Source organism: Panicum virgatum, chromosome 2N (genome assembly GCF_016808335.1).
Source record: "Panicum virgatum strain AP13 chromosome 2N, P.virgatum_v5, whole genome shotgun sequence".
Lineage (NCBI taxonomy): Eukaryota > Viridiplantae > Streptophyta > Magnoliopsida > Poales > Poaceae > Panicum > Panicum virgatum.
The window spans coordinates 18031640-18052305 of record NC_053146.1 but is presented as its reverse complement, the minus strand read 5'-3'; the positions used below and the strand labels follow the sequence as shown (position 1 = coordinate 18052305).

Here is a 20666-nt window from a genome sequence, read left to right as displayed (position 1 = left end):
GGGTGATATATTCAAACTAAATTTATTTATATCATTAGAATTTAGAATAACCTCCTAGGTTTTCTAGATTGTTAATTATGTCTTCACTTGTAACTGGTGATGAACTTTGGCGTAAACAGTGCTAATGTGACCGATGCACGCAGACACGGTCCCTAATGCATGTCTTCACTTCATTCACTATTTTTTTTTTCATTCATGCATCAGTTATCCTTGTGAGGAATATCGCAACGGCACTCCAAGAATCAAGAACACATGTCTTCCTTGCTCGCCCTGCAAGTACTTTTTGCCGTCCGCACACGCCAAAGCATACGCGACGTGCCGACGGGAGAACCCGTTAACACTTGGCCACGTCGCCGCCGGCCGGCGAGGAGGCTGGTGGAGACGTGTGCTCTGCTAGTTTTGCTCTCCTCACCGGAACCAATCCACCCGGCGGAAAAGGGTCAAAGGGGAAGAAAGATTTCGGTATTCGAGAGAACAGGAGCGCTGCTGATCTGGCGCGCGCGCGGCCGCAGTCCACTCGCTAGATAACAGTCTAGCCGTCCCGTCCCGGCGACCCGAACTGCAGCGACAGCGACCGCCGGATTGTAATCAGCCGAGACGGGGCGTCGTCTTCGTTTGTTTTATTGAAAAAGAAATAAAATATAAAGGTTAAAGCTTTCTCGTAGCTTCCCCCCTGAACACGCCGGCGATTCTCGTGGCTTTCGCTGGTCCAGCTCGAGGTTCTCCCCCATTAATTCCGTCGAGCTGGAGCCCGTCGTCTTTGGCTGCTGCTGCTGCTTCTCATTCTTTCCTTCTGGTTCTGCCGGTCCTTTTCTTTTATTGGTAAAAACATCGTGACGATTTTATTTGGTGTGATTTTGGGCGCTTTTACTAGCATAGGTTCCGCTACAGACGTTTCATCTCCTCTTTCAATCTGTTGGTAATCTCGGTTACCTCTGGTTCCGATTGGGGGGTGGGGGGAATCGTACTCTTAAATTTGTCGCTACTTTCCTCGTGTCGTTCGCTCTTCCAACACTAGCTCTCTACTTGCAAAGAACACGAGATTTTCCTCCCAGTTGAGTTTTTCATCGAGTTGGAGTTTGACTCTTTGCTTCGCTGGGACCCTAAACTTGGGACTTGGGCCGGTCCGGCGGAATGCCGAGCGGGAACTTGCTTTCCCGCAGGAGGCGTTCGTGGCGTGCCAATGAGCTCGTGAGCAGGAGCACCCTGCAACTGGTAAGACTGTTATCCCTCCTCTTCCTTCAACTGGTCCTCAGACCGTTCTTGGCTGGAGATATTGCCTCGCCTACTGGGGGGAAGTGGCAAAACTGTAATATCTGCCTCGTTACTAAATTCGATAACATAGAGGATTTGATCGGTAATGTTGATTCTAGTGAGCTAAGTCTATTTTCTGATACCTTAATCTGTTATCTTGCTGCTTATGGTGATTGTGTATTCAGAATCACCTAGAATGGTTTCTCCAAAAATATACGTTCAAAAAGTTGCATTTTTCTCTATTGTTCAGAGCTGTATTAAGAATTTCGTTGGCTATACTAAAAAAGTCACAGCAAATTGCTTAACCATCTGCATTTGACCAAATCATCTTGTCAAGAACTTTTGCCATTTGATTTGGTTAAATTTAAGGTAAAAGTATGTGCATCGTCCAGGGTATGACATGGAATTCTGTTGTAGCTGGCTTCTTTTGCCCCTTATTAATCATTTTCTTTGGCAACACTCAGCTGGACTTCGACGATGGCTCACCACCAGAGCATGCATGGAGGAGGAAACTAAGTAGTCATGCTAATAGATTGAAAGAGTTCAATGTTACATTCAGAGAAGCAATTAGAATGGTATGGAAAAGAAATGCAGCTTTCAGCTTTCCTTGTTCATAGAAGTTGTACACTTGTACCTGTCTTCTCTGTATCTTCAGTCTGCTGAAGTCCTGAAGTGATACATGATTACATCAAGAACCAGCATCATAAGTACGCGTTTTTCCCTAACTATCAGATGAAACTTGGTCTCCGACTTTGGTCATATATTCGGGAGGAAGCTTCTCATGGAAGGGTAATATGCTGATTTCACGTTTCATATATCTAATTTACGTCATAAGTTCATTGCTGTTTTTTATTCTGATGGTTCACTTTTAGCTTGACAACTTACCAATTGGCAGAAAGCACCAATTGATCCCTTCACTAGAGAGAGCAACAGACCCTCAGCCTCACAAGGAGTACCTCTTGGTGGGATGGGGTGTGTGTGATATTGGTTTACAACCAGCCTTTCTGTCTTTCTGTTTTCAAGAACATTTACTGTGTACACTCAATCCTTTCCTCTGCAGGAGTGGTAGCATTTCTAGAGGCTTTAGGGGAGAATTCAAGAATTGGCAGATAACTCCTGGTTATTGTGAAATGTCTCCTGTGATGGCCAATCAATTTTCGGTAAGTCCGGGAGCTTGTCACTCTTCTGCTGTATCTTAAGATTCTGCCAACTAGAGGTTCATGGTAATAGAAGCTTGATGAAACTGTATATTTTACTATGAAAACTCGTGGGAACCAGATATGAAAGTTTCAAAATGTTTCCATAAAAATACTAGCTGTACCGGAAGGCAGGTTAAAACTCAACACGTTCTCTCATTATATGAAAACGACATAGTGAGACCTTTGTCATGAAGAATGTGCCTTTTTCAGTTTTTTGCAGTATTCGACCTTGAAACATTTCATTAGGTATTGAAGATGGACTACATCACAATTAGCTTGCCAATTTTCTGAAGCCTTCAGACCATTTTTTCAACATGATGTCCCTCCTTGTTCTGCTGATGTTTCTGAGAAAAAATAGGAGACTTTTTTAATGAGGCTTTTCTGGTAATTGTTCCTATAGTTCTTTCCAATCAGATAGTTGATTTGAAACGTTTAGTATTTCCTCAAAACAATTGATCAACACTCTTGTTGTAACACCCACTTGGTAGATAGGAATATCACTTCTAGTCAAAATAAACTATACTGATGAATTTATTGATTATGAAAGAATTGAAATGTGAGAGCATATGTCATTGCTATCTGGAGTGTTGACTAAGCTTCCTGTGCCTAAGTTGCTGATATGGTAGATAGAACTAGGACAAGATAAACTAGTTCGCCCTCCCTTGGAGGCTCTGAACTATTTTGGGTTTATAATCTTGCTTGCCCTCAACTGATACAAGGATCTCTTCTATTAGAGACGACTAACTTGACCCCTAAGCCAATATCTTAACTGTATAAATCTAAGGTTGGCTGGTTGTGGCGTGGTCAGGTCCATTGTTTCTTTTTTTTCTGTAATAGTTTTCACACGAGACCCCTACAGCCCTCACTCAGTTCCAAGGTGAGGTGCTGTTCATTGTAATTGGACCGCTCTTTTACTCTCTTAATGCAAAATTACAAAGATACGCAGCTCTCCTGGATGTTCGAGAAAAAAAAACTTATCTCTATCCTAACAAACTAACTGGTCCAAGCACTGTTCACGAGCTACAGTACCGCGTGAACAGAAAACCTTGTGCCTTCTAATCCTGGTCCTACTACTATAACAGTTGCTGCTTGTATATTTAATCAAGCAGTGCAGGTTTTTGCTATGAAGTCTAAATTTTGACTGACAAGCACATCATGTTTATTCACTACGTTATTTGATTATTGCAGATCTTTGTCACTAGGGGAGGAAACAAGAAATATGCTTCAGTTTTGGCCCCTGGCCAACTTGATGGTTTGAAGTATGATTTTCTTCTTTATTCTTTTCTCATTGGTACCATAATTCTATTTTTTGTGTTTATGCAAGTCACATGTAACCTAATCATTAATCATATTTGTAATCTTTATTTATCGTTACTATTTGCAACAAGGATACGCCAGATATTTTATTTTTCTCATAGTAAATACTTTGAGATTTTCTATATATTATGAAAAACCATATTACCCAGCATGTTGAGCTCAGCTTGTACCACAATGTCTGCACCATGCATCTATGCCGTTGCCTCTGTTGCTTCATGTAGCAATGCCTTGCCAATATGTCACACATGGCTTATTTTGCTGTGCTCATATGTGCTACATTTCTACTTATAGCCAAATTTGGCCAAATCGAGATAGGGAAAGGTGGCCTCACATGACAATGACCATTCCAGGTTATGCCAGAGTCTTTCTGTAGCTTTGTTCTGTGGTGTTGACTAGTATATTAATAGGATGAATAGGGGGATAGAATGACATCATGGTAAAAAATTTATGTGAGATAAAGATAAAAGGGCTGGCAGTGGGGGCTTCTCCAGCTGTATAGCTTTTTTTTTTAAAAAAAAAGATAAAAGGGCTGCTAGGAAAAGTATAAGACTATATTTTGTTATGAATTGATATGTTTAATTCCAGTGCTGGATTTTTGTTGGAGGCATTTTAGGAAGGTGGGTGCGATAAGTAAGAGTATGGTGAGGAAGGGTATAGTATGTTTAGGAATTCGGGAGAAGAGTATTCTTCCACTCTTGTGGTGGTATGGCCCACATGTGCAGTAAGGGTGTTTAGATATTGCTCTAGTTTTGACACTTTTAATATTCAGTCAAATTATTCTTGCTTAAAACTTGATCGAGCTTTCTTATTTTATTCTCATTTTCTAGTAATAACTCAACTTTAAATTATTCACTGTTCCTTTTTCTGGTTCTTCCTATAGGAAATCTAGCGATGATGGTATATCGTCCTGGGATTGGAAATTAAAGGGCGATCGTTCGACATACCATGCTTTGTTTCCTCGGGCATGGACTGTTTATGATGGTAATATTAGTTATTGTTTCTGAGAAAAGTTTTCTTCTGCTATCAGCTTGACCTATAATCTCCATTGTAACAATCCCAAAATGCTTACTCTCTCTTTTGCCACTGCTAATTTCTTTGGACCATTCCCATTATGTCTATACCATCTGACTTTAAAAAAGTAGACATACAGAATATAAAAAATATTAGAACACTATTGAAAATTGAGAAAATGAAAGATGATACCCGAAGCCAACCCCTGAACAGTTGATGATCATTTTTGAAGGATATTTCAAGAAGTTTTGAAAAATATTGGGAGAGGATGAATAATGATCTAATCTTGCCTATCTTGTATGTAATATTCTCTATTTTTCCAATTATAAAAATACTTTCAAACCTTTTCTCCCTGATTTTCACCTCTTTTCTTATTTTTTTCTCCAATTTCTATAGTGCTACGGTACTTTTACCTTTATTCTTCTGTGTTCTCATTTTATCTCAACTGTCAAACAGTTTGACCTTGGGAAGTCGCAAAAAGGTAAATGGACATATGCATGAACAGAGACAAGGGGTATTTTTATATTTAGTAGATTAGAATCCTTTTTCTATTTAGTAGGTTAGAATTCAAACCAGTTGCAGAATACATATACTTTGATAATTAATATCGATGTTCCGTATGCTAAACCCGCAGTGCTAGATAAGTCCAATGTATAACATTCAAGTTCGTGATGTATGTTTGCTAACTGTTTTAATAAGCAGCACATCATTTGAAATTTCCAAACAAGCAAATAAGGTTTTCTGTTGATTTGAAGGCGAACCAGATCCAGAGCTGAAAGTATCTTGCCGTCAAATATCGCCATTTATTCCACACAACTACGAAGAGAGCAGTCTTCCTACCTCTATTTTTGTATACACTGTAAGTCTTCATTGCTTTTCAGATTAAAGTTTACAGAAACCAAAATTGAATTTGTGTTTTCATATAGCTGTGGATCTAACTCTTTACTCTTAATATTCGAAAGCTTCTGTCCATACTGTTTACTCTTAATATTTGAAAGCTTCTGTCCGTTCTATCCTTTTTATGTTCATGGTATCAGTGAGGGTATTCGTAGCACTTTTTAACTACTGTGGCACACTGGCATTATCAGTAACTCTGAGACTGTTGTTATAAGATCACCTGTTATTTACTGCATGTTTGACATGCATCTTATTATGTTTTTTTTCAATAATTTAGCCTTTGTGGTATTCATATGCTTATGTTGTTTCTGATATTTTGCAGCTAGTGAATACCGGAAAGGAAAGGGCAAAAGTTAGCCTATTGATGACTTGGGCGGTATTAGCTACTACGATCTGGTGTTTGGAGCTTTGCGCTGAATTTGGATTTTTATGATATATTAGATCTAATCACGTTTTATTCTTGATTTTCTACTAGAATTCCATTGGAGGACTTTCACATCATACTGGTGGCCATGTAAATGAGCCATTCATGTTAGTATTATTATATCACAAGTGTAATAGTATGTTGTCTATTGCTTGTGCTCGATGCAGTGAAATATTTGTATTCTGTTTGGCACGCAGAGGAGAAAATGGAGTTTCTGGCGTTCTTCTACATCACAAGCAAGTCATCTATTGATCGCTCCTTTTGCTATTGTTGTTTTCCTAAGACATTTTTATTACTCCAAGTTGAAAGAGCTCGTAGCAGATCTAAAATCGCCTATATTCTTTGCCTTAAGAAGGAAGAAATTATGGCTCCATATTGATGTTCTCTGCATATATTATAACTTCTAACATACTATCGCTTTTGTTTCTTATGAACTAGTGTTGGAGTATATTGAGCCCATGTGTATAGTGGCCCATCTAGAGGCCCATGTATAAGTTCTATATATACCCACCCATCTAGGGTTAGAGGAATACATCAACAATTCCCGTCATTATGGTATCAGCTTAGGTTTAGGTTTTCACCTCTGTTTCCAGCCGCCGGTTTCTCTGCCGCCTGCCGCCGCCGGCTTCTCTGCTGCCTGCCGCCGCCGGCTCATGGCCGGCCGGCCGCCGGCGCCGCCGGCCTCCGCCTCCTCCTTCCCACCCCTCACTTCCTCTGCTCCCTCACCCTCCTCTGCTCCCGCTCGCCCGGATCTGGGCGCCTGGGCCCCCGGCGCCAGGCCGCCGCCGCCCGGGTTTCCTGCCGCCGCCGCTCGGCCATGGACACCCACGGCCGCTGCGCTCGTCCTTGCGGGCGCGCCAGTCGGGGACGCCGCCGCGGGAGCCGCCGGCTCGGGCGCCGCCACTGGAGCCGCTGGCGCGGGCAACGCCGCACGCGCCGCAGGCGCGGGAGCTGCGGGATCCCCTGCTCCGGCTGATCCTCTGCTCCAGGCCGCCGCGGGAACCTCCGCTCCAGGCGACGCTCTGCTCCAGGCGCCGCGGGAGCCACCGCTACAGGGGCCGCCGCCCGCACTGGGCCCCCTGCAGCCCGCCCTGGCCCCCCTGCAGCTCGCCCTGGGCCCCCTGCAGCCCGACGCCGCCGCTGCCGCCGCAGCTACGGGCGCGGGCGTCGGGGCTGCGGGGCCCCAGCAGCGCGCCGCCGTCGATCAGGCCGCCCTGCGGGCCGCAGCGCAGCTGCTGCAAGCCGCGGGTGCCGATCCGGCCGCCCTGCAGGCTGCAGCGCAGCTGCTGCAGACCGCGGGCGCCGATCCAGCAGCCGCCGCTGCGGCCCACCGCGCCGCCGTCGCCGCCGGGAAGCAGCCCACTGACGCCGCGCCCGATCCCGCGTGGTCGTGCCTCGGGATGTCTCCCGCGGATGCGCCGCTCGCCGCCGCCGCCATACGCGGGCAGCAGGCCGACACCGCTCTGGCTGCGGCCCTCCTCACCGCCAAGTCGGAGGCTTCGGCGGCCCAGGAGCGGGTCCGCGTGGCTGCCCTCGCCTGGGAGCGCGAGCGCGCCACGGCCGACGCTCTCGCTCTTCGGGTCGCCGAGGCGGAGCGCTTCTTCCGCGTCTCCTCCGGCCAGCCTGTCGACCCCGAGCACGGCGCCTCGTCCTCCCACCAGGCCCCGCCCACTGGATCTGGAGCCCGGTACGACCCGACCGACCCCATGGTCGCCCAGCTCCACCTCCAGGCCGCCGGCGTCCAGAACATCAGGGCCCTGGTCTTCGTCCTCCTCGACCCCGCGTCCTCCTCCTACGGCCGTTGGCGGGACCAGGTCCTCCTCACACTTCGCCGCTACGCCCTCGACGACCACGTCCTCGTCGACTCGTCGATCGAGACGCGGGACGTGACGTGGCTGCGCCTCGACAGCGTCGCTCTGTCCTGGATCTTCGGGACCATCTCCCTAGATCTGCAGGACCTCGTCAGGACCCACGGCGGCACCGCGCGGCAGGCTTGGGTGGCGCTCGAGGGCCAGTTCCTCGGCAACGCCGAGTACCGCGCCCTCCAGCTCGACGCCACCTTCCGGACCTTCGTGCAGGGGGACCTCTCCGTCGGTGAGTACTGCCGGCGGATGAAGAGCATGGCCGATGCTCTTCACGACCTCGGGGATCCAGTGTCCGATCGGGTCTTGGTGCTCAATGTCCTACGGGGATTGAGCAACACCTACGACCACCTGAAGGGCTGGATCGCCCGCCAGAGGCCCTTCCCCACCTTCCTGCAGGTCCGGGACGACCTCGCCCTCGAGGAGATCACCAGGGGTCTCGCGCCCGGATCGTCCTCGCCCACCCCCGCCGCGCTCGTTGCTACTCCACCGACCTCCACTGTTCCTCCTCCCGTTGGGCAGACCGGAGGAGGGGCGGGCCGTGGACGTCGCCGGAGACGGGGTGGTGGTGGTGGCACTGGTGGCCCTGCTTCTGGGAGCACCGGTACCGGTGGGGGCCGTCGGGGCAGCGCGCAGACACCGGCTCCGGCTCCCGCCCCCTCCCCTACTGCTGGAGGTACGCCCTGGCCATCCTTCAGCAACCCATGGTCAGGGCGCATCTCGATGTGGCCGTTCCAGGGTCCGGGAGGGGGGCCTCGTCCTCAGCTCCAGCCGGCGGCCATGTTCACTGGCGCTGCTCCACTCTTCGCGCCTTCCTGGACCCCGACCGTTCAGCCCAGCCAGCAGCCGACCTGGCTGGGGGGTGGGACCAGGCCGCTCTGGCGCAGTCCTTCAGCACCATGGGACTGACGCCGCCGACCAGCACCGAGTGGATCGCCGACTCGGGCGCCTCGTTCCACACCACTCCCGATGCTGGTATCCTCTCTTCTGTCCGATCCCCACATCCTTCTTGTCCTTCTTCTATCATGGTTGGTGATGGGTCTTGCCTTCCTGTCACCGCCGTGGGTTCTGCTCCTTGTCTTTCTCATGTTCTTGTTGCCCCTCAAATGGTTCACAACCTTCTTTCTATTCGCCAGTTTACTGCTGACAACTCCTGTTCTATCGAATTTGACTCTTCTGGTCTTACTGTGAAGGATTCGGCTTCCCGGCGTCCTCTTCTCCGATGTGACAGCCCGGGGCCCCTTTACACTCTTCGGCTTCCTGCTTCCGCTGCCTCACCTTCGGCTTCTTCGTCTTCTGCTTTTGCCGTGACGCCTTCTTCCACCACCTGGCACCGCCGGCTTGGTCACCCCGGCCGCGACGTTTTGGCTCAGCTCCGCCGTAGTACCGATGTTCCATGTACTAGGACTCCTGCCGAGCACCTCTGTCATGCGTGCCAGTTAGGTCGTCATGTTAGACTTCCGTTTTCTGTTTCTTCTTCGCATGCTGCGCATGCTTTTGATCTCATTCACTGTGACCTGTGGACATCTCCTGTTCTCAGCATGTCTGGTTATAGATATTATCTGGTCATTGTTGATGATTTCTCTCATTACTCTTGGACTTTCCCTTTGCGCGCTAAGTCTGAGACCTTCCCCACCCTCCTCCACTTCTTTGCCTGGGTGTCCACTCAGTTCGGCCTCACCGTTAAGGCCGTCCAGTGTGACAACGGGCGGGAGTTCGATAACTCCACCTCCCGGTCTTTCTTCCTGTCTCGGGGTGTTCAGCTGCGTATGTCTTGTCCGTATACCTCTCCTCAGAACGGCAAGGCTGAGCGGATGATTCGCACGACGAACGACGTCGTGCGCACCCTTCTGATCCAGGCTTCTCTCCCCCCGCGCTTCTGGGCTGAGAGCCTCCACACCGCCACCTACCTGCTCAACCGCCTTCCGTCCACTGCTTCTCCTGCTCCCACTCCACACCACGCTCTCTTCGGTACCCCTCCTCGCTACGACCACCTTCGGGTCTTCGGGTGTGCGTGTTACCCTAACACCTCCGCCACCGCTTCTCACAAGCTGGCGCCCCGCTCGACTCGTTGTGTGTTCCTTGGGTACTCCCCTGACCACAAGGGGTACCGATGCTTTGACCTCACCTCTCGCCGCGTTCTGATCTCCCGACACGTCGTCTTCGACGAGTCGGATTTCCCCTACTCCACCTCCTCCACACCTTCTTCTGATCCCGAGCTCGCGTCTCTATTTCCGACTGACCCGGTGGTTCAGCCACCATTACCTGTCTGTCCTTTTCCTGCAGGTTTTCCCGGCGCACCGGCACCACTTCCGGTGATCCCTGCTGCGCCGCGCGCGGCCCCGGTGCCCGCGGTCGCGCCACGCACGGCCCCCGGACCTCCGGTCGTGCCGCGCACGGACCCGGTGTCTCCCGCTGCGCCACGCGCAGCCCCGGTGCCTTCCACTACACCTGAGCGGTACGCTCAGCCGGTGCAGGTGTACCGGCGTCGTCCGGCGCCGAACCCGGCGCCACAGCGGTACGCTGAGCCGGTGCAGGTGTACCAGCGTCGTTCGGCGTCGACACCGGCGCCGCCTCCTGCTCCGGAGGCTCCTGCGACGCCGACACCAGAGCCGTCGCCGCCGCCGCCAGCTCCGGCTTCCTCTCGAGCCGAGCCGGAAGTGTACCACCCGCCGGTCATCCATCGGGATCCTCGACATATCCATCCCATGGTGACTCGGCGGATGGCGTCCCAGGCCGCGACTCTCTCCGCCACCGAGGGAGAGCCGCGGGTCTCTCCGGTACCCTCATCTGTCCGCAACGCCTTGGCGGATCCTCACTGGCGTCGCGCGATGGAAGAGGAGTATGCGGCTCTTCTTGCCAACCAGACGTGGGATCTCGTGCCGCGTCCGTCTGGTTGCAATGTGGTGACTGGCAAGTGGATCTGGACGCATAAGCGTCGGGCTGACGGCACACTAGAGCGCTACAAGGCTCGCTGGGTTCTCCGGGGGTTCACTCAGCGGCCTGGTGTGGACTATGATGAGACTTTCAGCCCGGTCGTGAAGCCCGCTACGGTGCGCACAGTCCTCTCACTTGCGCTCTCGCGCACTTGGCCTGTGCATCAGCTGGACGTGAAGAATGCATTTCTTCACGGCACCTTGTCAGAGACTTTTTACTGCTCTCAGCCAGCGGGATTTGTGGACTCGAGTCGTCCGGATATGGTCTGCCGGGTCAACAAGTCTCTCTATGGACTGAAGCAGGCTCCTCGGGCTTGGTACTCTCGGTTCGCCACGTTCTTGATGACACTGGGATTCACCGAGGCCAAGTCTGACACGTCTCTCTTCATCTACCGCCGTGGGGATGAGACGGCATATCTGCTGCTATATGTCGATGACATTGTGCTCACAGCTTCCAGTCAGCAGTTGCTTCAGAGTGTCATTTCCTCTTTGCAGCAGGAGTTCGCTATGAAGGATCTTGGTCAGCTCCACCAGTTCTTGGGCGTCACTGTTGAGCCTCGCCCGTCTGGTCTTCTTCTGCACCAGCGGCAGTACGCCCTCGATATTCTGGAGCGGGCTGGGATGACTGATTGCATGCCCTTCTCCACTCCAGTCGACACTCAGGCGAAGCTGTCTGCTGATCTGGGTGATCCGGTGGCTGACCCTACAGCCTACCGGAGTCTGGCCGGCGCTTTGCAGTACCTCACCTTCACCAGGCCGGACCTCACCTACGCTGTTCAGCAGATCTGTCTCCACATGCATGATCCCCGGGAGTCACACCTTGCTGCGCTGAAGCGTCTCCTCCGGTACGTCCGTGGCACTTTGGACCTCGGCCTGGTACTTCACCACTCGTCCACTGCTGAGCTGGTGGTCTACACCGACGTTGACTGGGCTGGCTGCCCGGACACTCGTCGTTCCACCTCTGGCTACGCCGTCTTCCTGGGCGGCAACCTGATCTCCTGGTCGTCCAAGCGGCAGCAGGTTGTCTCCCGCTCCAGTGCCGAGGCGGAGTACCGGGCTGTCGCTAACGGCGTGGCAGAGGCGTCCTGGCTGCGACAGCTCTTGGCGGAGCTCCACAGCCCGCTCGCCAAGAGCACGCTCGTCTACTGCGACAACGTCAGCGCCGTGTATCTCTCCACCAATCCTGTCCAGCATCAGCGGACGAAGCATGTGGAGATCGACCTACACTTCGTGCGCGACAGAGTCGCCATCGGCGATGTTCGGGTACTCCATGTCCCGACTACCTCCCAGTTTGCTGACATCTTCACGAAGGGGCTGCCCTCGTCGACCTTCTCGGAGTTTCGATCCAGCCTCAACGTAGCCGGTGGCTAGTTGTGGTTGCGGGGGGTCTTAGCCCTTTTGTGCTCTACTTGTTCTCTCATGTTGTCCAGTCTTGAACACCGCTGCGTCGGTTGTTCAGACTGTGGGGGGGGTGTTAGCTTTCTTGTTGTCCAGTCTTGAACACCGCTGCGCCGGTAGTTCAGACTGCGGGGGGGGGGGGGGGGGTGTTGGAGTATATTGAGCCCATGTGTATAGTGGCCCATCTAGAGGCCCATGTATAAGTTCTATATATACCCACCCATCTAGGGTTGGAGGAATACATCAACAATTCCCGTCATTAACTAGCATTGATTTTCTATTGATAACATCACAGGACAGCCAATAATAATCCTCCTGTAACATTTGCAATTGCGGCATGTGAAAACCAAAATGTAAATGTCACAGTATTGCCTGTTTTTGGGCTTTCTGGAGAAAGTTCTGTTACTGCCAGGGGAATGTGGGGCACAATGATCCAGGTAAATTTTACATTTTCCCTTCCATTGTTTTTCTTACCTGTAACTTCCTTTCTATGAGATTATTGTATTCTACTGCATATCTTGTGTGGAACTAATTTATTTTTTGGAATAACCAAATGATTGTCATTTCAATGACTGAGACTGCATATCATACCATCTGATTGTTTCATTGTGTAAAGGATGGTTCCTTTGACCGAGATAATTTCAATGCTGGTGCCAGCATGCCTTCTTCACTGGGTGATACAGTTTGTGCAGCAGTTTCTGCTTCCACCTGGGTTGAACCACATGGAAGATGTACAATTGTATTTGCGTTGGCTTGGTCTGCTCCTAAGGTTAAGTTTAAAAAGGGAAGTACATACTACAGGTAAATTCTTTATTCCTAACTTTTACATGGTGCTATCATGACACATTCAAATTGGGGTTGACACAACTCATAGTTGTTAAACATACTTCTTGATTCCTTAGTTCAAACCTTGAAGTTTTTGTGGGACAAAGCATTTGGGAATAGTCTGCACTTTGTTAGTCGTTTCCTTCATCCACATTTCAACTTGTACTATAACTATATACTGACCTGTTTGACTGAAGAAACCTATATTTAATCAGATTATCTTTTCAGAAAAGCTAATACTTCTATCTTTGGTTAAGCTCTCCTTAGTGATATGATTTGTATTATTGATAGCAAAAAAATCCTGGATTCCAAGCTTTCTGTTACTACAATAATATATTTTTTTTCTTGCTCTGCTGACAGGAGATATACAAAGTTCTATGGAACTTCGCCAAGATCAGCTGTAAATTTGGTACAAGATGCTTTGATGAGTATGTTCCTGTAAACATCCATTGCACAACATCTGTCTTTATTCCCAACTTGTGGTATAAGTTTAACGTATGATGATAATACTTATTAGCTTTCTTCTCATATTTGAATATCATATTTTGATTCATTCATTGTTTATTTCTTCCATTCATTCTGAGGTATTTATTTCTCTATCACCCAAGAAGATTTGGTTATTATGTGCTTTCCAGAGTATAAACATTGGGAAGAGGAGATCGATAAGTGGCAGACCCCAATTCTCCGTGATGAGAGGCTTCCAGAGTGGTACATCCTTTACTGTGCATTTCTTACACTTATTTGACTGCTGCTGATATAATTTTACTTCCTTATTATCAGTTACTTGGAATTCATGAATGCACTTCATATTTCTGTAGAGATGTTACGATTTAATTTGATATTCTTAGATTCCGATATGCTTGATAAGTAAAGATGTCCAGACTTTATCATATTTATAACTCTTGCAGGTACAAGATTACTCTCTTTAATGAACTGTACTTCCTAGTTGCTGGAGGAACCATTTGGATTGGTACCAATCTCTGCATATGATGTTACTATTTTCCTTTTCTACTCCATGTTATGTCTGCAAGTAACACAAAGAACTTGAAATTTTGGATATACACGTTACTAGAATGCAGCAATTAATTTAGCATTTTCTTCTCATCCTCTGTTTACCAAGCTTGAGTGGTCTCTTTTGGAGACAATATAAAATCAATATGCAATATGCACATTAAGCTTATTCATTGGTCCATAATCACAAAAAGATCTTTATGAAGTTCTTTCTTCTGTGTAGAAATAGTTCTATCACATGGTGAAGTTGTTTTGTAACAATGAAAGCATTTCTTGCAAAATTTGTGTTGTGCATGTTGTTGACATGTAGAGTCTTTTTTAATAATCAAATTATTTTGGAATGAAGTAAAGAAGAATACAATACTAGATTGACTGAGGAGCACACTACCTCAAAGCATATAAGTCCCGTTGTTCTAATATCTGGTCTGAGTATATCTTCTCTCACAGAAGGTGATAATACCAAAATGATATTTATTTTTTACATATGAATTTTTACAACTACTAATCTTATGATCGTTTTACAACTTTTGGTATCTGTATGCTATATTGTTGTTACAACGAGATAATGTGTCTTTTTATTTCTGAACACGACAGATAGCGAATCCTTGGTGGTTGATGCTGATACCAAGTCGAATTCAAGTCCCCTTGAGGATAGTGATTCGCCACTTAATGACAGCACGAGCAATTCTACAGTTCCCCTAATCGGTTTTGACCCACATGAGATTGATGACAAAGAAAACGTTGGGAAGTTTTTGTACCTGGAAGGAATAGAGTACTTCATGTGGTGCACTTATGATGTACACTTCTATGCCTCTTTTGCTCTTTTGGATCTGTTTCCTAAGATTGAATTAAGCATTCAACGTGATTTTGCTAGAGCTGTTCTGCGGGAAGATAACAGTAGAGTCAGATTTCTTGCTGATGGTGCCTGGGGTATTCGTAAAGTAATTGGTGCTGTCGCCCATGACCTTGGAGCACATAATCCGTGGCATGAATTGAATGCTTACAACATCCACGACACAAGTAGATGGAAAGATCTTAATCCCAAGTTTGTGCTTCAGATTTACAGGGATTTTGCTGCAACAGGTGATATGTCATTTGGCAAGGATGTCTGGCCAGCAGTTTGTACTGCTATGGAATATATGGAACAATTTGATCATGATGGTGATGGTATGATTGAAAATGATGGATTTCCCGATCAAACTTATGATGCTTGGACTGTTCGGGGAGTAAGTGCATATTGTGGTTGCCTTTGGCTTGCTGCCCTTCAAGCTGCAGCGGCACTGGCCCGCAGCCTTGGACATGATGACTATGCTGAGAGGTGTATGACAAGATTTGCAAAAGCTAAATCCGTATTTGAAGCCAAGTTATGGAATGGTTCATACTTCAATTATGACAGTGGAACAAGTTACAATAGCCGTTCCATCCAGGCAGATCAGCTGGCTGGACAATGGTATACTGCTTCGTCAGGGTTGCCTCCTCTATTTGAAGAGGATAGGATAAAATGCACGCTTCAGAAAATATTTGACTATAATGTGATGAGGGTGAAAGGAGGACGTATGGGAGCTGTGAACGGTATGCATCCGAATGGGAAGGTAGATGAAACCTGTATGCAGTCAAGGGAAATATGGACAGGAGTGACATATAGTTTAGCTGCAACGATGCTGCTCCATGGAATGGAGCATCAGGCCTTTACTACTGCAGAAGGCATTTATATTGCAGGATGGTCTGAAGAGGGCTATGGGTACGTTTCTTGTTTGCTTCACTACATACAAGTTCAAGTCCTAGCATCATTTACCCAATGATATGCATAGAAATGTGAATAGTCCTATATATTAGTTCCTTTGAGATGACAACTGCGAAGTAATGTGAGACCGTCATAAGGGTTAGATGTTACTGTACATTGTTTATGTAAAGTTAATGGCTGCATAAAGCTCAACATAGCTGCCCTCTAGTTTCTCCTAAAACTGCTATGGTTATTCCTGGCAATAGATGTAGTTCTTTTACGATCACACTGTCCTGGACTCAGTGCACAGTCATCAATTTGTTTCGTAAGTCGTAACATAAATGGAGCTGCAGTATTCAACCTATTGTGCTAATAATTAATAATCAATTTCCTTGAACCAATTCAGGTACTGGTTCCAAACTCCAGAAGCATGGACGGTTGATGGCCACTACAGATCACTGATATATATGCGCCCCCTTGCAATCTGGGCAATGAAGCAGGCCTTGTCCCCTCCAATGTGGATACTCGAGGCGCCGAAGGTAAATACAATGGACAGGGCTCACATTTCTCCGGGCACATTCCAGTTCCTCCAGGATAGGGTCAGGAAGATGACGCCCAAGAATGGTTGTTTTGGAAACACTGTATTTAACTGGGATTGTTGATGTGATGTTAGAGCTTCTATTTCACTGTTGTCCATTGTATTTCTCTGGGGCACCTGATGTAGAAATTGCAGAGTTTGGGAGGTGCGCAATCTTCTCTTGTGTAAGCTCGGAAGTGGTATGGTGTTCCTCTGACAGTGAGCCGAACTTTGTACACGGTTGTACAGAAAATGTATACTAGTACAGATTTGTGCATATAGTATTTTAAAGGCATCGTAGCCGAATTCATCCATGAACTATAGCGCTTGGTTTAGTTTCATCCCTCAACTATGAAACGTCCAATTCAGTCCTTCAACTATCTAAATTGGCTCAACATCCATTTACTGATGTGGCATGCCTCGTTGGCTTGTCTCATCAATGCCTAGTCAGCTTAGAGTTTCAACTCCTATGTCCTGTCCTCGTTTTGAACAGACAGTTGACACAAAATTGCACCAACACACACAAGTGCGTTAGAACGCGCGATTAATCGTCAAAATGACCAGAACTAATGAAACTCAGGCAGACACCAGTCAGACCGGTGTGGAGCAGAGAATCGTGTAAACCTAGGAACGTGAACTTGGGAGGGACTCCGTCGGAGTTCGCGCAGCTAGGGTTGCTCTGAGGTCGGCAGGCCACTCAGAATGCCTTCAAACGCCGGCGAGACGCAGGAAGAACAACAATTAGGGTTGGAAAAGCTAGGGTTTGAGAGAGCAAAAAGTAGATGTAAATTGTGGTGATTCGATTAGGAATAAACTCAATCGGCCTTAGCCTTTATATTTATAGGCCGGGGAAGTCGTACCCCTTTCAAAGTCGATTTATATAAGGATTCTAAACAAAAAAACGAAATCTACTCGGATTACACAGGACAGACCGGTCTGACCGGTCGACCTCTGAGCCTGTCCAATTTGGCTGTCAACAAAGACCTGCAATATCTCATTTTTAAACCGACCCGAGTAGTCTACAACATCTCGTTTTGAACAGACAAATTGGCATAGACTAAACAAGTCAGCATCATCTCGTTTTGAACAAACCAGTTGGCATATTGAGATGCTCTTGGTCTGTTCAAATCGAGGACGGGTAAAATGGTCATTATAATAGGAGTTGAAATTCTAAGGTGATAGGGTGGTGATGACTGATGAGGTGAGCTAACATGGCGTGCCACATCAGCAAACGGAAGAAGTTGGGCTAATTTGGGTAGTATAGAGATTGAAGTGGACAATTTCATAGTTGAGGGATGAAATTGAGCTAAGCACAATAGTAGTTCAGGGACGAATTTAGCTATTTTGCTTATTTTAAACAGAGTAGTTTGTTTCATGGGCTTCCTCAGGTGGTCTTCGTTTTATTTGCCGGTACTGTTATCGTGAGAATGGAACTTGAAAATTTCAATTATGATGTTTGGAATACGTGGTAGAACCTCTATGTGTATCCTTTTTTTATAGGAAAATGGCATGCTTTGGACCATCTATCATTGAAGTCTTAGTACTAGTTGAGTCTCGATATACTATATACTTTTTAAAACATAAAGTAATATTTACAAATATACACACGGAAATCGTTAATCATATTATTTAAGCTGACTCCCAAATATTAACAAAATTTAGAAAACTAGTAAAGTGTACGTGCGAGACGCACAAATTTTTAAAACACTAACATTCATTATCTATTGAAAGAACATCATATTAAATTCTAAAATAAACTAACTGTGACATGTGTTTTTTTAAAAAACTTACTAAAAAGTATTTATATTCATAAGCAATTTTATAAACAATAATTCCATATTTATGGCAAAAGATGTACTTTTAGAAAAATATAGAGTGATATATTACTAATTGAGATATGAAAAATCTATAATCAATTTGGCTCATATGGAAATGAATCTTTGCAGCACTGATGAGAAACAGTCTATTAAGAGCATCTCTAGCAGTTCCCCAATAATTTTTTTTCCAAATAACCGGTATTGGGAGATATCCGAATAGCAGCTTTAGGATTATTGGGAGAGTTACTTTTGCAGCCTCCCAATACTCTTGTCCCAACACAACAACATATTGGGAGAGCATGAACCCTCCCTTTATTTGAGGAGAGATGGGGTGAAATATTGGGACATCCCAATAGTTATTAGGGAAAGAAAACTGTATTGGGGAACTGCTGGAGCACATTCTTTTTCCAACAATAGAAGTTGGAAATAGGGGACTGCTAGAGATGTTCTAACATAATTAACATACATGCCCCTCTTTAATGTTCCTTGATCGTGAAAGTTCATAGAACTAACTATTAATTCAGAAAGTACACCTATAATATCTATATGAGTCAAGTTACGTGCAGTTACTTATCTATAATAAATTAAAATATAACAAGGTGGCCCGCACGGCACGAGCATGCATTGGTTGATATAACAATTTAAATGAATATGTCAAAAAGTATCACTTCTAACGTTATAATTTTTTTTGTTTATTCAAGTATTTTTTTTGAATGAACCGCACAAGACAGTGCGAGTTTCTATTGATATAGTAGAAAAAATAAAAGACTACAGTCCTGGAAGACCGTAGACAGAAAAACAAAAGAAAGAAAGAAAAACAACAGCTACTCGCCCGGTTAGATTGGGGCATCAACACGTGTAGTACAAACTCAAGACCACCATGACTGACCGGTTGGATTGGGTCCTCAACCTAGCCGCACCACTCCACCCTGAAGCGGAAGCCAGAACGAGCCTAAACACGACGCCCACCAACAGACTCACTAACATGAAGTCGCCGAACTTCCGCCAAGACCCGCGTCAACAGGGACCCGAGAGAAGACAGACCGCAGTACACCAAAAGGACCGCTGCTATGCGGGACCCCTCGCCATAGTGCCGTTGCGACACCGCACTCCACCTGACAGAGTGAAACCACCAGATCTGGACCTCTCGCGGGCTGCCTCGTAGTCGCCACCACGACAACACAAACGCACGGGGGCCACGCCACACCCGTCGCTGGACTCCAACTCCCTCTCGTCGCCTCGAAGAAACAATGCATGCGGGGCCTCGCCACATCCGCCACAGCACTCAACATCACGGATCCGTTTCAAAAATCGCCATCAGAATGGAAGGCAGTGCTACCCCGCTTCCTAGAGCCTCCATCGAAACTGTCGAGCCGCCGTCGAAGGTCGACATCACCTCGTTGCTCCACCCGCGCACAAGGCCTCCGCCGCCGATCCAGCAAACCAAAGAAGTCGCTTGCGCCGTCTTACGACGATGTACTGCACCGACATAGCTCAGCTCCGCTGAGCCACCCGCCGCAGTACGCTGCAAACCAAGTCATCCCACGATGTCGTTGCCGCAAGCGCCGTCTACCGACGCAGTCCCACACCGAACTGACAGTTGCCAGGCAACGCCAGCCACCATGGTCCGCTGCAAGCAGCCAACCCGACAGAGTGTGACAACCTCTGGCCGCTATCAGAGCTGCGATCGCCTCCACGTGAGCTTGACAACCCCAAGAAGCTCGCCACCCTGCACAAAGCCAACCTGCTCCACCACCGAAAGCAGCCATCCATGAACTGTGGTCACCAATAATGCCGAACGCCGAGTTGGGTCTCAAGAGGCGACGCCTCCAAAGAGGGGATGACGCCGGTGGCGCCGCCGTCGCTCGTCCAAACTGGACAGGGTTTTCACCCAGAGACCCTTGTAGCAGGGATAGGGCTCCAAGATGACGTCCCCAACGGGGAGAACGACGCCCAAAAGCGCCGCCGCCATCGTCACCAGCAAAGTTGCTGGCAAAAGCTTTCGCCCGGAGCAGCCCATCCCTACCACCACACAAACTCAGACCGGCACTACTAGGACCACCGCCATGGAAGCCCTTCCGGGGAAGTGCCGCCAGCTGTGCCTCCCTGCGCCTTGCAAAGATCTCCTTCCTATTCCCGCTGCTGTCCTTCACCGCCGCATGCAGTCGCCGCTGCGCCGCTGACCACCTCGCTTCCATGGCGACACGCCGGCCAGATCTGCAGTGTCGAACCCGTCGGGGCGCCTCCACCCCGCGCGCCCAGTCACGGCCGGCGCACCGCGCGGTCCCTCGCACCTCGCGTAGGCCCCGGCCACCCGCACGGCCGCCGTGTCGCCTCCAGCTCCGTGTGGCCCCATGCGCCGCCGGCCCGGCGCCGGCACGCCGTCGCGCAGGTGCTCCCTGCGCTTCAGGATCA

At 48.0% G+C, this 20666-nt stretch overlaps 1 protein-coding gene across 9 annotated transcripts; it reads left to right on the top strand.

Moving 5' to 3' along the window:
- The first annotated feature begins 463 nt into the window (after positions 1-463).
- LOC120659908 (non-lysosomal glucosylceramidase-like) lies at positions 464-16748 on the top strand. 9 transcript variants are annotated; one of them, XM_039938172.1, is made up of 18 exons: positions 618-1215; positions 1719-1829; positions 1987-2043; positions 2150-2226; positions 2315-2414; positions 3642-3712; positions 4651-4751; positions 5537-5640; positions 6001-6054; positions 6154-6209; positions 6300-6338; positions 12594-12735; positions 12915-13099; positions 13484-13551; positions 13759-13831; positions 14032-14093; positions 14729-15875; positions 16264-16729. In XM_039938172.1, the coding sequence occupies exons 1-18, from the start codon at positions 1135-1137 to the stop codon at positions 16517-16519; spliced, it is 2784 nt and encodes a 927-aa protein (XP_039794106.1). In that variant the 5' UTR covers positions 618-1134; the 3' UTR covers positions 16520-16729. The 9 variants fall into 9 exon arrangements, with proteins under 9 accessions (XP_039794104.1, XP_039794105.1, XP_039794106.1 ...); XM_039938170.1 differs by having other exon boundaries at positions 464-1215; positions 2127-2414; positions 16264-16748; XM_039938171.1 differs by having other exon boundaries at positions 497-1215; positions 6154-6338; positions 16264-16713.
- The last annotated feature ends 3918 nt before the right edge of the window (positions 16749-20666 follow it).

What these genes read in the sequence shown, in the direction of transcription:
- LOC120659908 (XM_039938170.1), top strand. Translation starts at nt 1,135, where the DNA reads ATGCCGAGCGGGAACTTGCTTTCCCGCAGGAGGCGTTCGTGGCGTGCC. An exon ending in TCAGAGAAGCAATTAGAATG is followed by an intron (nt 1,830 to 1,986) that starts GTATGGAAAAGA and finishes CCTAACTATCAG; the next exon opens with ATGAAACTTGGTCTCCGACT. An exon ending in TGGAGGAACCATTTGGATTG is followed by an intron (nt 14,094 to 14,728) that starts GTACCAATCTCT and finishes TGAACACGACAG; the next exon opens with ATAGCGAATCCTTGGTGGTT.